At 44.9% G+C, this 16,387-nt stretch overlaps 1 protein-coding gene across 22 annotated transcripts in view; it reads left to right on the top strand.

The window, feature by feature from the left end:
• Positions 1–1,137: 1,137 nt before the first annotated feature.
• PARD3 (par-3 family cell polarity regulator) overlaps positions 1,138–16,387 on the top strand; it is a 723,671-nt gene continuing 708,421 nt past the window's right edge. For 21 of the 22 annotated variants that reach the window (XM_037039905.1, XM_037039903.1, XM_037039904.1 and 18 more), the window contains exon 1: positions 1,138–1,565. In XM_037039905.1, coding sequence (XP_036895800.1) covers positions 1,446–1,565 — 120 coding nt within the window. In that variant the 5' untranslated portion in view covers positions 1,138–1,445. The remainder of the gene's footprint in view (positions 1,566–16,387) is intronic. The other variant, XM_037039898.1, reaches the window with a different exon arrangement.

The raw sequence follows: 16,387 nt of genomic DNA, 5'->3' as shown, positions 1-16,387 counted from the left end.
TGGATGTACGGTCAACAGCTTTTCCTACTCTAAATGATAAAATTCTACTTGAGCTCACAGCAGCTGTTGGCTGCTTTCACATATTCTAGAAATAATTGGCAAATATGAGTTTACTATCCTTTTGGACAAACACGGGTCAACAAATGTCATTCACAGCTCATAAGTACGGCAGGGATGAACGCCAGTCACTTTTCATGACTTGGTCCACATGCTTTTGCAATGTCCTAGTTCCTGCAAGCACGTATTCACTGTAGAGTCCTTTTAAGCGGGAGTGGGGCGGGGTTCACCGCCTGCGTAAGCGCTAGCGCATCGCGGGGATCCCCTTGCACTTCCTACCGCGGCTTTTGTGGTATTTGTTCATAAATTTGCCTTAGGGTTGCTTATGTTGCATAGTTTAAAAAATAAATGATCTGAATTGCTGATGTTTAAAGCCTACCTGTGGAAGTGCGTGGGTCACCACGAGGTCACAGGAAACTTTAAGATAAAAAGTGGCCACAAGAGAAAGGCCGGGTTGAGTCAAAGCTTCACCAGCCACTCCTCAGAGCAGACGAGTAATTTTCACGTTTAACGTTCAATGTCTGCCAGGCCTTGCAGCCTAGCGAGCGAGCCAGTGTGAAACCCTTCCAGACCGCGGTCCCCACGGGGGTGGAACTGCCCCTCCCAGCCCCGTCCCCACCTTCCCGGGGGACGGAGTGATCACTCCTCTCCAAAAATCTTGGCGCATAAAGAAGTCTCTGTAGAAGCTAATTGACCCGGAACCCTGCAGTTTTAGCCCCTTCCTCCAGTGCAAGGAAGGGAATTAAAAGTGACAAAGAAAGGGGCGGGAGTGGGGCTCTGGAGAGAGTCGGGGGCGCAAAGCGGGCATCTTCAAGGAGGGTTGGGGGTGGAGAGTGCAGCCCGACGCACGCTTGGGTAGCGAGGGGCTAAGCGCGGGGTACGCGGGGCCTGCCTGGGCTCGGGGATCGGAGCGGAGGCGCCTGGGAAAGGGCGGACCGGGCAGAGTGGCTGGAGTCCCGGGGGCGCGCTCCGCCCCGCGCGGGCAGCCACCGCCTCCCGCCGCACGTGCGCCGTGTTGTGCGCCGCCGCTCCTCCCCTCTTTCCCTCCTTCCCTCCCTTCCTCCCCTCGCCGCCGTCCCCTCCCCCGCCGCCGGAGCGCGAGCGCCACACCGCCCCGGCCGCCGCCGCCGCCGCCGCCGCTTGAGCGCTAGAGACGCCCGAACAGGTGGCCGGAGCCGCGAGCGCCGCGGAGGGAGAGGCGAGGCGAGCGCCGGGAGGTGAGGGGGCCGGGCCGGGCATGCGAGCCGAGCGGCTCCCTGGCGTCGCCTGCCCGCGCCCCTAGCTGCTCCGCGGTCAGCGGCGCCGCGGCGCCAGCCTTCAGCACCGGGCCCGGGCCGCTCTGCTGCCGTCAGCGAGGGGCGCGGAGTGGCCCCGGCGGTGGTGGCGGCATGAAAGTGACCGTGTGTTTCGGCAGGACCCGGGTGGTCGTGCCGTGCGGAGACGGCCACATGAAAGTTTTCAGCCTCATCCAGCAAGCAGTGACCCGCTACCGGAAGGCCATCGCCAAGGTGAGGGGCCGCGGGCGCACGGGGAGGGGGAGGGGGTAGGGAAAGCTCCGGGATCAATATGGCGCTTCCTGGAAAGGGGAGGAGGGAGACTCGGGAGGCGGGGAAAGGGAAAGTGCGGCGGCCGCGCGGGCCTCGCTGCGCCCCTCGTCCCTCGCCCGGGGCTGCTGGCTGCAAACTTCTCCACTTGGCCCGGTCCTTGAGCGCAGTCCAGTGGACCGCGCCGGTCCCGGTGCCCTGGGGGCGAACGCCTCTCTTCTGAGCTTCTGCCTGGGGCCGGCTTGGTGATAGGCGCCCCTCGAGCGGCCAGAGGAGCGGAGCCGAACCCGGCGCGGGCACAGCCCGCCTGGACGCCTCTCTCTGGTCTCCTGCAGCGGTTGAAATCCAGCCCCAGGCCTCTCACCATTCCCAGGCCTCGCGGGCAAAGCTGGGAGAGGGAACTTTTTTTGTTGGGAGGAGAGTTTAATCATTCCACACTCACCGGAGAGTGGTTGTGTGTCTGCTCCTTCCACTCCCTGGTTCCGTCGGGGAAGGAGCCCTTCCTCCCTGCCCTCGTGTTGGTCTCGGGGTTGTGGGCTGCTGGGTGGGGGTCGGGGGCCAGTGGTCGGAAGGCTGCGGGAGAGGGACGCGCGCTCCACCAGCTCGCCTGAGAGGCTGAGCTCAGGAGCTCTTTGATGCAGAGGCTCGGGAGCAGGGCTCCATTGCAAAGCACAAGCCTGAAATCAGTCACTGAATTAAAAGTTTTCTTGCCAAGGCCCCAGCGTGGACCCATCTGGAGCTAGCTCCATATGGTGTGGAGGCTGCGGAGCCTGGGCCTGATTCCGGAATTGAGTAGATTTCCCTTTTCCTTGGTGGAGCGATAACATTGTCTCCACTTAACTGCATTCCTGTACAATGTGTCAGAAGTGAAAAGGCATTTTGTTAAATTGTTTTATCTGCGTTGTCTGTGTTTGACAACAGCCCAGCTCCGAAGTTTTCTCTCAAGCACCTGAGGATGTTTCCTTTGAAGTATGAGTAATGTTTGGTGGAAAGCATATTCACTTTAAAAATTTTCCATTTGTTCCCCATAGTGTGGTTGCCTGGCTCCTGTGAGGTTTTGGACATTAGGTGAGGGGGACGGTGCCTTTGTCAGCTTGAGTGTGTACAGAGTCCGCCGGGTGGCATTCCCCAATTCTCTGAAATTAAGAAAAAAAGTCCTTTTACATATTATTGTTTTTAGTATATGTTGGGGTAATAGTGTAAGTTTGGCCTTTAAAGATAATGTTGGGGACGTTGAGGAACCTGACACAATGATGTACGGTGTTGACTTTATTTAATAGCTCTAAAATGTGCCTTACAGTTGATTGAACTCATTGAAAATCAAATAAAATGAGCAGAAAGTAGATAATCTATTTAAGTCGCAGCGCCAGTGGTGGGGCAGGAGAGGAGTGGGGATGGTGGGTAACAGTACTCTGTACACCTAGGTTTACTTTTTAATGGATTGCTTGTGAATGACAGTTTAGGGTTTAAATGTTCTAAAACAGTCATCAGGTTGCACATGTACCCTGGAAATGAACAAAATAAATCCTAAAAGAAAAGAAGAATATGCCCTGTCTGGCAAGGCTCAGTGGATTGAGTAACCTTTGAACCAAAGGGTCACCATCTAGGGCTGTGCCTGGGTTGCTGGCCAGGTCCCCAGTAGGGGTGTTTGACAGGCAACCACACACATTGACATTTTTCTCCCTCGCTTTCTCCCTCCCCTCTCTTCTCTAAAAATAAATAAATACAATCTTAAACAAAAATCTATAAGAGGAATATGATAATATACATTTTACAGTGTGCCTAGGTTTCTGAGTAGGGAGAGGTGATCCACATTTCCTTGTTTACATGTTTGAAATTTCCATGCTTAAATTAGTTATTTACATGCATAAAATTAGTCATGTTTCATTTTGCACACAATGCACATTGGTTGGAATAGTCTGGGAGATAAAAAATGTAGTTGTTTGAGCCATTTGCTCGTTACACAGAACTTGTTAAGCATTTGCTATGTCCAAGGCACTGTTCGAAGTGCTGGACATGTAGGGGACCCACTGGGTACTTTTTGGAAATTGGACTGTAAGAATCTAGGACAAGAGACTCCATGGCCCTCCAAGTGAAGGAGGCTTGTAGTGTGGTCTGGCGTGGTGTGGACTGGCGTGTTATGCACTGGGTAAAAGGGAAGGCTTCTTTAGATGTTAGGTAAATGGAATTGAGAAGCCTCAGTGATAGATCTGGACCTTTGAAAAAATATTAATGGTGGTTGTTTCACACTGACCTGGGAGCACAGAAAAGGAAATGCATTCTTCTTAAAGGGGTCTTGGAAGCTACCTCAGGGAGAAGGAGCATAGGAGCTGAGGTTTGAAGGAAGGTTTATTACTAGGTTGGGAAGAAAGGAAGGGGTATTCTCAGGGTGGTGGTAGCGTTGGAGTTGGAGAAAATGAGGGGGAGGAGTCAGAAATCATTCAGGGATTTGCGAAATTATGCAAATGTTCTTTAAGTGCATCTGTAGCTCAGTAGGTGAATTTTAAGATGGGCTTTGCAGTATATATTATACATAGTTCAGTCATTGGATCACACCAGTGTTGACTCTCAAATGTTTCAAGAACCTGAGTATCTTCTAGGTCTATTTGTATTTTTTCCTCTTAAGTTATCAAGCAATGGTTACAATTGAACTTTAGTCCTTCTTCCCATTTCTCCAACTTTATTTAAAATACTGTAATTATGAAGCAACACATATTAACACTTGTTTCAACTTTTATTCTTTAGTTCTTCCTTACCCCTTATTGTTTAGTACAACAAGATAATTTTGTATTGGGCATCTGGGAAGCTGGAGAGTGGTGTCTAGTTGCTAGGTGACATGTGGCATGACACAAAGTCCCATCTGGTGGGGAAAAATGTGGGAAGATCATATTTATGGCTCTGTATAGAAGCTAACTGAGCCAAAGGGGCGGGGCAGGAGGAGAGGATAAGAGAAAAAGATCTCCAGTCACTAAAGCTTTCTCTGCAGCAAGCATTTTGTGGTGTGTTGGGGCACTTGTGGCATTATACTTGAGCTGTTTTCTCTTCAGGTGAAACAAATCAATTTTTTTCTGACAGTGGAGTGGTGTGACTTAATACCCAAAATATCCTCAATAAGCAGATATTTAAAGGCTTACACTTAGTCATAGCATTTCCCCCCTCCCCCCCCAGTGAAAAAGCTATTTTTTTGCTATGATCAATCACTGAGTGGTAACAACCTATTGGCCGTACATCCCCACCCACCTGTCTTCATCCAGATCCTCTCTAAGAAGGGTGATCTGCTACATTGTTGAGAACCATGTTACATGGACTTTTCTAAAGTGCTTAATGTTGGAGGACTGACTGCCTGTGTATGTGTCCGTTCTTGTGCCCTTGTTCTGACTCATCTGTGGTTCCCGACGCAGTGCAGAGCCCTGACTGCAGTGGCTTTTTAGTGTAGTGTCCTTGGTTCCTGAGGGCTTTGCTGGGCACTCCTTCATTCTGAATGAATCAGGGTGGCCTTGAGTGAGGCTTCTTGTTTTTCCTGCTGTGCTTCCAAACTGGTTATGAGATAGATCTAAGAAAATCTCTAAGCTTGTTTAAAAATGTCGTGCTCTGTGAAGAAATAGACTAAATTTGTGCATTCAAGACACGTGTGATATAGGAGACAAGACAGAGAAAACTATAAAAGTAGGTGTTAGCATTAATTGACAGCAGGACAGTGCTCATTTCTTCTGGATTTTAGAGGTGGGAGTGGCCCTTATGGCACTGGGTTTGCCTTGGGTCTGTTGAGTGGAATGTCTGGCTTGGTTTAGGGCAGTGCTTCCTGAGTGGGTTGTGGAGTGGCCTCTGAAAGCACATGCTTGATCGGGGCGCTTTGGCTCTGTAGGTGCGCAGTGGGGTCTGGGCATGTGATGTGGAGACTGTTGGCTTTGATTCTGAGAAGCAGGAAGGAAGACCTTGTAGGATGAGAAGTGGGGTGAATAGAAGTATTTCAGGCCAGTAGGGCTCTTTTGACTCCTGTGGAGCACGTGTGTCAAATGGTGGGCAAAATCAAGCAGAGGAGGACTGTGAATGCCAGGGTAAGACAGGATGGTTCAGGAGGCCTGGGGTGTTTGGGCGGGGCAGTAGTGTGGACAAGTGGTCCTCTTGGCAGAGGACTGGAGCAGTGGTATAAGCTTTGTGGGATCTGCCTGTGCTGTTGACTGCTGAGTAATGTGAAGTGTGACGTGGAGAGAGGGACTGGAGGCCAGAAGGAGGCTGGGAGGGAGTTATGGGAACCTCTTACCTCACTGTTCTCTGGATTGGGTGTGGAGACCTAGGTTTGTTCACCATTTCACCTCTGGCAAACCAACCCCACAGAGCCTTATTTTCATCATGTGTAAAATGGGACCATCTCTTTCAGGGCCAAGGTGAGTGAATACTGAACAGGATGATGAATGTGAAACTCATTCTTGGGTCCAAATCTCTCTAATGTCCTTACTCATCAAACAGTTTTAGTCACTGGGAAACTTTCCCTAGTATCCTCTGCCTGTTTGGGTTTTTTCCTCTTTGCTTGAGAAGGTAGTGTGTATTTTAATTAAAGAACAGGTGAGAATGTCACTGGCTGCCTGGGTGCCATGGTCACAAGCACAGGTTAGGTGTGTGGTGCATATGTGAGGCAGGGAGGGCCAGAGCTGCAGATGTTGGCTGTATTCTAGCTTGATTATCTGGGCCTCTGGTTTTTGGGCCACTGCTTCTGTCCCTTAAGTGTGGAAATCTTAGAGTTATTTAATAATTTGCTATATGTTATATAAAAAAGTAACAACTTGAGATTATGGACAGTAACTTTTGAAAATGTTTTCCCTCCTTTTTCTTTTTTTTTTTTTTTTTGGCCAGGAGAGGACTGTTGACTACTAAAATCATGTAAATCATGGTTTAATGAAAAATCTTGTGTCTGTGACTGTGGTGTGATATTGTCCTGTGAATAACTGCATGTTTCACACTTAAAAGCTTATTGAAACTTTTAGGAAAATACTTACATTATTTCAGAGTTTGAATGACTAAAGAGGCAAGCATAACAATAGCGAAATGAAATAAATTTTTTTATTTTATTAACATTTTTTGTCTTCTTTCTCAAAAAGAAAGACGAAAGTAAATATGTTTGAAAGGCCAGTCTTTCAAATGTAGATCTCATAGTCCTCTTCTGCCTGAGTGTCTCTAACCCCTTTCCATAGAGGGAGGTCCTGCACCTCAGCTAGGCCTGTCCTTGTAGGAACCCCTCCCGCCTGCAGCCACTCCGTCTCCAGACTCCTTCACCCCCCACACTTGGACTTGCTAGCATTTTCCTACCTTTGCTCTGGCATTTTTCTGTTTCTTTTGCTTGGAATGCTTGCTTGCTCCTCCCATGACTGCTTATCTGTTGAGCCTCAGCTCAGACCAGCAGTCTCTGCTCCTGAAGCCAGCTGGAATTCTCCCCTCTTCTTACTTCTCCTGGAGACTTCCCACAGTGCCTGCACTCGCCTGAATGAACATGCTCTACTGCGTGGCACTCTAGTGTGTTTGTCTGCAGAAGAGAAGAAGTGTGATCCTTCTTCCTTCAGGTGCAGTGCATGAAGGCCATGGCCCTGCTTCGGTCTTACTTGAATAGCCATTATCTACCACATTGTCATCTTAGAGGCTGAAAAGGTTGGGTAAATACCAAGTTGGGAATTAATACATTGCACATATTTTTACACTTTTATTTAGGATATTATAACTAGCACTTGCTAATTTTAAGGACTTTAATGTTTGTTGCACTTGATATATTGCCACAAAGAGCTAGTAATTGAAGCTAAGATTTAAGGTGGTTTGGGAGTTCCTGGAATTACTCTTTAGTGTCAGCTGTTTTGAAGGAGCTTGGTCTGTTTTTTTCAGACCAACCAGCGGTTAGTCCTGGGGTTTGCATTAGGTCAGGTTCAAGGCAGTTTGGACAGTGCGGTATAGAAATCTGGCCTGAAACACACCTGTGCTCTGTCTGGAGCCTCTAATTCTGTCAGTTGGTGTCCTTGGGAAATTGCCAAGAGTAAATAGAAAAGTTTAGAATCCGAGATTTGCAGGAAGAGTCTAGCTGATGTAAAGTCTAGCTTCTAGGTTCATGGTGAATATGGATGAATTAGTCACAGAGGTAACATTTAAAGTCCTGCCTGTACCAATAACCCATTGACAGATCCTCTATCTGTCCTGGGAGCTTTTACCTTCCTGTGGAGTTGAGTGCAAGTTGGTGATGGTAAACACTCAGTAGATGTTGCATTTGGGGCAGGGGGAGGGGGAGGGAAAGAAATGTGTAAAATTGGTGCAGGAAGGTGCTTTCCATAGGTCATTTTTCAAGGAGAGGAGAAGAGCTGGTAGGTCAGGCCCACATGAGGTGATTTTCTCCTGCTTGGCCACTCATGTAGTGGTCCTGGATGGGGCCAAGGTCAGGCCAGTAGTATCTGGGAGTCAGTAAATTTATATAGTTTTACCTATTTTTGGTAAATCTTTACTGTAGAAATGCAGAGTTTTATGAACATAGTACAAACATCATTATATTTGTTTTTGGTCATTATTGTATCCTATTTAAATTTTTTTGCATTTGGAAAAATTATATAAAAATGACTTTCCTCCATAGCTCTGTGTCTTCATGTGTCTGGCCTGCTATCTTTATGTGGTTTATGCCATTAAATATTTTTGTTTATTCTTTTTACCTCCACTAAATGATATTGGAACTTAGAAATAAAGCTCAAACTTCATATTCAAATTATGTGAAATGTCAGTTATTTATTTTTTTCTCTTAAAAATAGACTATAGAAAACAGGTATAAGAGAAATGAAAACACCTATCCATACACAAAAAAGTACATGAATGTTCATAGCAGCATTATGCATAATAGCCACAAATGGGAACAACTCATTTGTCAACTGAACAAACTATGGTGTAGCTGTACATTAGAATATTATTCAGCCATGAAAAGGAATGAAGTACTGATACATGCTATAGTGTGGAAGAGCCTTGAAAACATGAATTACGAGGAAAGCCACATATTCTGTGATTTCATATAGACAGAATGACCATTATAGGTAAATCTATAAGTACAGGAAGCCAAGTAGTGGTGGCCTAGCACTGGGGGGTAATGGAGTGAGACTGTTGATGGCTGTGAGGTCTGCTTTAGGGGGATCTAAATTTGGATTGGTGGTGGTTGTGTGGCTTTGTGAATATACTAAAAATCATTGAATTGTGTATACTTTAAGTGGGTGAATTTTATGGTATGTGATAGCTCAATAAAGGTGTTTTAAAAAATACACTACATAGCCACTGTGAATAAAACTCCATTTTTAGGTATTTTATAGTTCTGAGAGTCCTATAAATATGTATTTCTATGCCAGAGACACTCAGAAACCTCAAATGAAAACTGGTCATTTTTAGGAGTTTTCCATATAGTGTGTTACCCTGCTTTCTTTGGCCTGCCCACTCTCTCCTGTTGCTGCCTGGCGAGCTCTTGACTTTTGAGCCTCCAAGTTCCCTGTCTCCTTACTGTCCTCCCATGCCTTAAAGGCTGAAGCCAACTGTTCACCTGTTCTCTTAGCCAGAGATTCCTTCCTGTCCAGTTCATCAGCTGGCTTTGCTGAATGAAGGTTGATTAGGAAGCTCTATAATGGAACAGCTTTTTTCCAGTTTTTGGTAGTGTTGAGCTTTGGCAAATATCATACGCTCTGTGAGCCTGTTTCCCTCTCTTCATCTTCCCATATCCAGAGGTCCAGGGCTGGGCTCCTGCAGTCAGTCCCCTGAGGACAGACATTCCTAGTGTGCTTGGTTTGTTATGGTGCTTATGGGCCTCTGAGGGTTGAGTGATGTGCGTGGCTTTTCAGGGGAGCTGACAGGGCACACGGTCTTACTCCACCTACCCTCCTGGTGAGAATATTTTGTTTCCCTTAGTTTGAAATGATGGAGATTTTCCTCCAGGTCAAGCACATGCTAGTGAAACTTAGTGTATATTTTGCCTGGAGGCATCCTTCAGAATTCTTTATTGCCTCAAGGTAAGTATCTTGTAAGATAAATACATGTTCAGAAGTATTCCCTTTGTGAGGTATAACTAAATGTATGATGTGTGCATACATATTAATTAACACACATATTCATGAAGCAAATATAAGTGATTTTAGGGGTGACAGGTAGTATTATTTCTCCCACTTTTTATGTCTTTAACATTCAGACACAGACTTAATTTTTTGGAACTCAGATTTATTTTTTTTCTGGCATATTGTTTTTCTTATTTGTATTGCATCTCTTTAAATTAGGTCACTAATCTAATTATAGGGTTTATATTTCTGAAAAGGCCTTTTAAGACATTTTATAATAAAAATGGATGTTTCTTCTCTAACACTTCAGAAAACAGCTCATTATAAATCTCAAAAGCTTAAAATTGCTAACTACTAAAAATATGTTATAGTAACAGATTAAAAACACTAAGGTGATTGATAAGAAAATGAGCTTTTTATTCTATTTAATTTTTTTAAGATGTTGTTTATTTTTAGAGAGAGGGGAAAGCAGGGAGAGAGAGAGGGAGAGAAACATCAGATGTGTGAGGGAAACAGTGATTGATTGCCTCCTGTATGCCCCCAGGGGGGGATCTGGCCAGCAATCCAGGCATGTGCCCCTACCAGGAATCCAACTGGGAACCTCTTGGTCCACAGGCTGGCATTGCGTCCACTGAGCCACACAAGCCAGGGCAGTTCTATTTCTTTTAAGTATAAAATAAAAACAAAAAAATTGTCCATGTGTTTGTTTTAATTTTCTAAATTCAATTTTAAATCCAGAAATAAAAAGTAGCCCTGGCTGGTGTGGCTCAGTGGATTGAGTGTTGGCCTGTGAATTGAAAGGTTGCTGCTGGTTCAATCCCTGGTCAGGGCACATACCTGGGTTTCAGGCCAGGTCCCCAGTTGGGGGCATGTGAAAGGCAACCTATCTTTTGCACATTGATGTTTTTCTCCCTCCCTTCCTCTCTTTCTAAAAATAAATAAATAAAATCTTTAAAAATATAGTAAACTGTTTTCTTGGGAACCTACTTTCTTAATCCACAGGGGCATTGTAGTTTATAATGTTCTGAAGCCCACTGTGCAAAGTCATGTGTGGACAATAGCCAGGTTCCTGCCCAGCAGCATCCTACTCTGCACTAAGATTCTTCTCATGCAGCCAGCAGCACCTGCAGAAGAGGGAGGTGAACCATGCAGGGTGTTATTGGTTCCTGATGAATCACCAACACGGCAGCTAACCGCCAAATCCATTCAAGTCGAATGCAGGATTGGTATCTTTACCAGTTGGTTTGGGATGTGGAAACAAACTTTCAGACAAATCAAGAGTTTCTGAATGAGAAATGAAACTCATTTAAATTGATAACTGTTTAAACAACCATGTCTAAAAGACAAATGCTTTTTCTGCATTTGTACTGTCTGAGGAATATGAAATAAGTAAATTTTAAATTAGGAGGGCACATACTATCAGGAATTCTCTTTTTCAGGAAAAATCCTGAGTTTTCTATGATGGGTCAGTTTTATCTTTCATATTTTATGACCCACATCTTAAAACACAGATGCTTGCAAAAACACAATTAGCTGAAGATGGAAAGTTTGATGGTGGATTTTATTTTTCTCCTAGGAAGCAGGCAGGTAAGATGACATGCTCTGGACTAGGGTTCAGAAGAACAGATTGCTATCATTGGTGTGTCTGAGAGTAAGAAGGATGACACTGTAAGCCCAGGATCCGTGGCTTCTAAATATGTCCTACTTCATGGGATGATTTTAGGGTTCAAACAGAGGATGCAAAAAAAAAGCATTGTAGTAACTAAAACGGAGTTGATGTTAGCGGTACTGTTGCTTTGTTTTTGGTTGCCAGTGATTAAGTGTCACTCAACATCTTTTAGGGTCACAGAACATGTTTTGCTTAGGTAGGTGGTTGTAAGGGTTGACAGATTGATGCAACTTTTCGTGCCCTAGTTCAGCTAAAGGCACCCAGTGCCTTGAAGGCTTGAAGGCTTCACCCTAGAATCATCCTATTCATCATACTAAAGTAGGGAGTGTGTGTTGAAGGCTTGCTGGGTTCTGGGCATGGTAGTGTTCGTAAGTGAGACTCTTGAAGTTATCAACAGCGCACTGGCATTGCGTTGAAGAGGGCCACTCCTCGCATTCATATTTTCCACACCAAAATATTGAAAGTTGTTTTCATTTCTTTGAGGATCTTAAACATTTTGTCATTAAAAATGTTTTTTCCCCCTCTCCATTTGTGTTTAGGGAAGTTGCTGAGTAGCTACTAAAATAATAAAGCTTATCTAATTGTGCAATGTTCATAACTTGACTTTGAACCCTTCCAGTATTTGTTTTTAAACATTGCTTCACATGAGTGCCTTTGGAATCCAAAGCTTTTGGGACAGGACATGAAAAAGAGAGAGAGCAGTATCTGGAATTTATATGTAGCTCTTCCCTTCACAGCTTCCTGTGTTTTTCATGCTTTGCTAATGAAAGTGATGATTGATGCTTTCAAAACTTTCCAGTGTCCCAGCAGTTTGGAAAACTCCCTAGAGTTTTTCTTTCCAGCTTTTTGAAGTATAACTGAGAAATAAAAGTGAGATATTTAAAGTGTGCAATATGATGGTTTGATATACTGTGCAGGGTCTGTTGGGAAAAAGTCCAACCATTATTAATATGACAAGAATGGTTTGTGCAACATCCATGTAACCTGCCAGCCAAGGAGAGTGGACTGGAATGTGCATGTGTGAACAACTGACGACTTCACTGTACTAGTCAGTGGGGGTGGTAGACACTGTTGAATGAGCATGTGTACTGTGTGGCTGTGGCATTCAAAAGGACTGAGCAAGTAGAACAGTGAATCTGCATCAGATTTTGCATTAAGCTTGAACATTCCTTGTGGAAACTATTTGGATGATTCAGAAGTCTTCAGCTATGGGCCACTGGTGATTGGCAGCCTCAGCACGACAGTGCTCCTGCGTCACGTCTCCTGCAGAGGTTTTTTTTTTTTTTTTTTTTTGTGAAACATCAAGTTACCCAGATGACTTAGCCTCCTACAGCCCAGATTTGGCACCCTGTGAGTTCTGGTTTTTCTAAAAACACAAATCACCTTTGAAAGGGAAGAGATTTTAGACTGTTGATAAAATTCAGGAATATTCGACAGGGTGGCTGATGGTGATTGGGAGATTTATGTGAGGTCCCAACATGGCCTCTTTGAAGGGGACCATGGTGTCATTGTCCTATGTTTCTTGTATCTTCTTCAATAGATGTCTATTTTTCATATTACTTGCCTGGATACTTTCTGGGCAGACCTCATATATACATACATTGTAAAGAGCTTCTTCCCCCATTGAGTTAATGAACACATCTATCAGCTTACATATTTACCTTATTATTTTTTTTTTGTGAGAACATTTAAGTTCCCTCTTCTCTGGGGGAGTTTTAGACAGATCTTGGTCTGTTTTTATATGTGGGATTTTAGTCTGATGCAGAGAGTTTTTGGTCCTGGAGGAGCAGTACTTTTAGTTCAATTTTTGCTTTTGGTGCAGTTAAGCTTTTTGGGTCAGGATGGATGATTGAAAGCTCTTGCACAAGAGGTGCAATATTAGGGATATTGTTTATCTGTCTAATAAGTTGGGAGGTTGTTGAGAAAGTACCTTTAACAGGATGCCTTTTGTGTTTCCTCAGTCCCAATTTATTGAGGGGTTTCAGAGAGGTTGGAGGAGAACCTAGAAACAATGGTGTCAGGAAGTAGTAGTGGCAATCCCACTACTATTGATAATGGTTTACATTTACGGGGCATTTTGTGTGTCAGGTCCTAAGTGCTCAGTGCTTTATGTGTATATTCAAATCCCATAGGGGTGGGTGGTGTTGATGTAATCCCAAGTTTACAGGGGAGAACACGTGGGCTAAAGGGAATAAGAAAGCTGCATCTGGTGCATGGCTTGGTCTTCTCTGACTGCAGAGCCTGTGCTGTGACCACCACACCATGACACACTGATGCGGCTCACATGTTGAGTGTTGCAGCTCCGTAAGAACAAGTTCTGTTCTTACTTGGGTTTGGTTGAATGGCTTGTGGATTTAGAGAAGAAGTGCACCTTTGGGAAGACCAGCTTGGTAAGGTGAACAAGGCTGGACTGGCCTTTGAAGACCCTTGCTGCTCAGGTATGGTTCGTGGGCCTGCAGCGTTGGCGTTACTTGGAAGCTAATTAGAGATACAGAATCCTGGATCCCATCCCAGACTCTGTATTAGAAGTTGTGTTTTAACCAGATCCCTAGACTACAAGTAGGGAACACTTGGAAGTGTCTTCCAAAATGGAAGCCCAGTCTCCACACAAGCCAGGGAAGGTAGATCTCCAAGTAGGGTTTGGGTATTGGTATTTCTACACAGCTTCTCAGTGGCTGTCTGTGCAATCAGGGCAGTGACCTGCTGGTCTGGAACAGCGTCCGCATTCTTTGGGGTTATTGTGTTACATGATGTGGGAACCTGCTCCTCTTTTTCCTGTACACAGAAATTTCTAGAATACAAGTTGAGAGAGTCAGCCAGGGTGCTCTGGGGTGGTCACTTTTGTGATAATAGGCCAGTCTGTACATTTTTATTTCTACTTTTGAAGTCAGTTCTTCTGCCTGTTTACTTTGAGTTTTATTTGCAGAAACAATTGGCAGCAGCTGTATTAGTTATTTCTTAGGTTTTTATGTCGGCTCTTTTTTTAAAGGATTTTTCACTAATTATCAATCAAATATTTTAAAAAATATTTGCTATTTATTTTTACAGAGAGGGGAAGGGAAGGACAAAGAATGAGAGAGAAACATCAATGTGCGGTTGCCTCTCATGAGTCCCCTGCTGGGACCTGGCCTGCAACCCAGGCATGTGCCCTGACTGGGAATCAAACCAGCAACCCTTTGCTTCACAGGCCCGTGCTCAATCCACTGAGCTACACCAGCCAGGGCTCAATCAATTTTTTATTTACTGGGTATTTATGATTTTTTTATGAAAGATTTTATTTTATTTATTTTTAGAGAGAGGATAAGGGAGGGAGAAAATGAGGGAGAGAAACATTGAACAGTTGCCTTTCTCCACACACCCCAACCAGGGATCTGCCCATAACCCAGGCAGGCACCCTGTTCTTGGTTTGAACCAGCGACCTTTTGCATTTTGTAATAGTGCTCAACCAACTGAGCCATGCTGGTCACAGCCTATCTGTTAATGACATCTAGTGTGAGTTTAATAACCATTGTACTAATAAAAATGCATTCAGGGATCCAGGAGAGACAATAAAAAAGAGCAGTGGGTTGGTGGTGAGGTGAGGAGGGAAAGATCAAGATGACTAAAATGCCTGAGTGGTGGTCTGAGTCAGGTAATACCCTCTGGGTTCCCATGACATAGAGAAACAGGACAACTAAGACCTTTGGTTTGAGGTAGAGCAGGTAAGAGGGCTCATGAGCAGTGGACTAAATAAATAATCCTTTGGCTACAGTTTCTTTTCAGCTTCTTAGTGGATATACATCCTCGTGTTGGGGGAACTGTACTGTGAGAGAAGACTGTAGGCAGTCCCTCTTTCATAAGGCCAGGGGGGAGTGCTATTACACACATTTTCGTTAGCCTTCTTAGAACATTTCCATTTAACAATTTCTACTACCCCCCCCCCCCCCCCGCACCAGGTCACCGAGGGCTGCCTGGCTGACGTTGGTGGCATGTGCTTGTGGTCCGAGGCCTCCTGGACCTGAATGTGGGTGACAGGACTTATTTGCCTGTGGATCGGTTCTGTCATCTTCAGCAACGCATAGTCATTTTTGTTTCCCCTGTCCACATGGCTCCTTACACATTTTATGTATTTCTAAAAGTAGGGAACAGAGGACGGGTGACTCAGCTGCCGTTCTTGCACTGTCAGCCTGAGCTCAGGCAGCCACTCCTGTGCAGGCCTTTCCAGTTCTCCCTCCCAGGGCTCCTGTGGTGCTGAGCACACCCAGCCCACTGAGCACCCTGCACTGTGCTCCCAGGGTTTGTGTTGAAACTGGCCAGAGGTGATTGAAACAAGAAATCAGGTCCTCAAGGGTGTTTTCAGAGCCGCAAAGTACAGTTCTTGGTAATAATAATATTTAAAACATTGTCTTCAAATATATTGTAGCTGAAAGAACTTAACTAGTACTGAATTTTATAGACCTGATAGAGATGTCCATGTACGAATTTTCTTGTGTGGCAGTTTCAAACAGCACATAACCTTGAGTTGATATGCAAAATTGTTGCTTGAAAATTAATGTATATATAGGTATTGCCGCCTAACAAGCCATCTGAAACTTAGTGGCTTACATCAACAACTATGTAATGATACCTCGTGATTTTGTGGGTCAAGAATGTGGGCAGAGCTCAGTTGGAGGATTCTTCTGCTTCACTGCGGGTTGCTGGGAGATACTCAGCTGACAGATGACATGCATAGTCTGAAGAGTCCTAGATGGGACCACTCATGTGTCTGGTGCTTAGTGGGGGGTGGCTAGAAGCCTGGGCTCAGCTGGGGATGTTAACTACAGCACCTGCATGTGGTGTCACCAGCATGGAAATCATCACAGCATTGTTGTCCCTATCTTTGTGCCAAACCAGTCAGTGAGTGACCCAGGCTCTGGGGGAGGGGACAGCAGCTCTACTTCTCAATGCAAGGACTGTCAAAAATCTTGTGGCCACCTTTATTTTGACATCGGTATTTGTGCATGCATGTATGTGTACTGCATGTAGCCTGGAACATTTAATCTTTTTATTGTATCGTGTCATGTTTTAAAATTGTTCTTTTCTTGAGC

This window comes from Sturnira hondurensis, unplaced genomic scaffold, assembly GCF_014824575.4.
Source record: "Sturnira hondurensis isolate 20B ecotype Veracruz unplaced genomic scaffold, ASM1482457v3 Scaffold0025598, whole genome shotgun sequence".
Lineage (NCBI taxonomy): Eukaryota > Metazoa > Chordata > Mammalia > Chiroptera > Phyllostomidae > Sturnira > Sturnira hondurensis.
The sequence above is the reverse complement of the archived record's forward strand: the minus strand, read 5'-3'. Positions and strand labels throughout refer to the sequence as shown.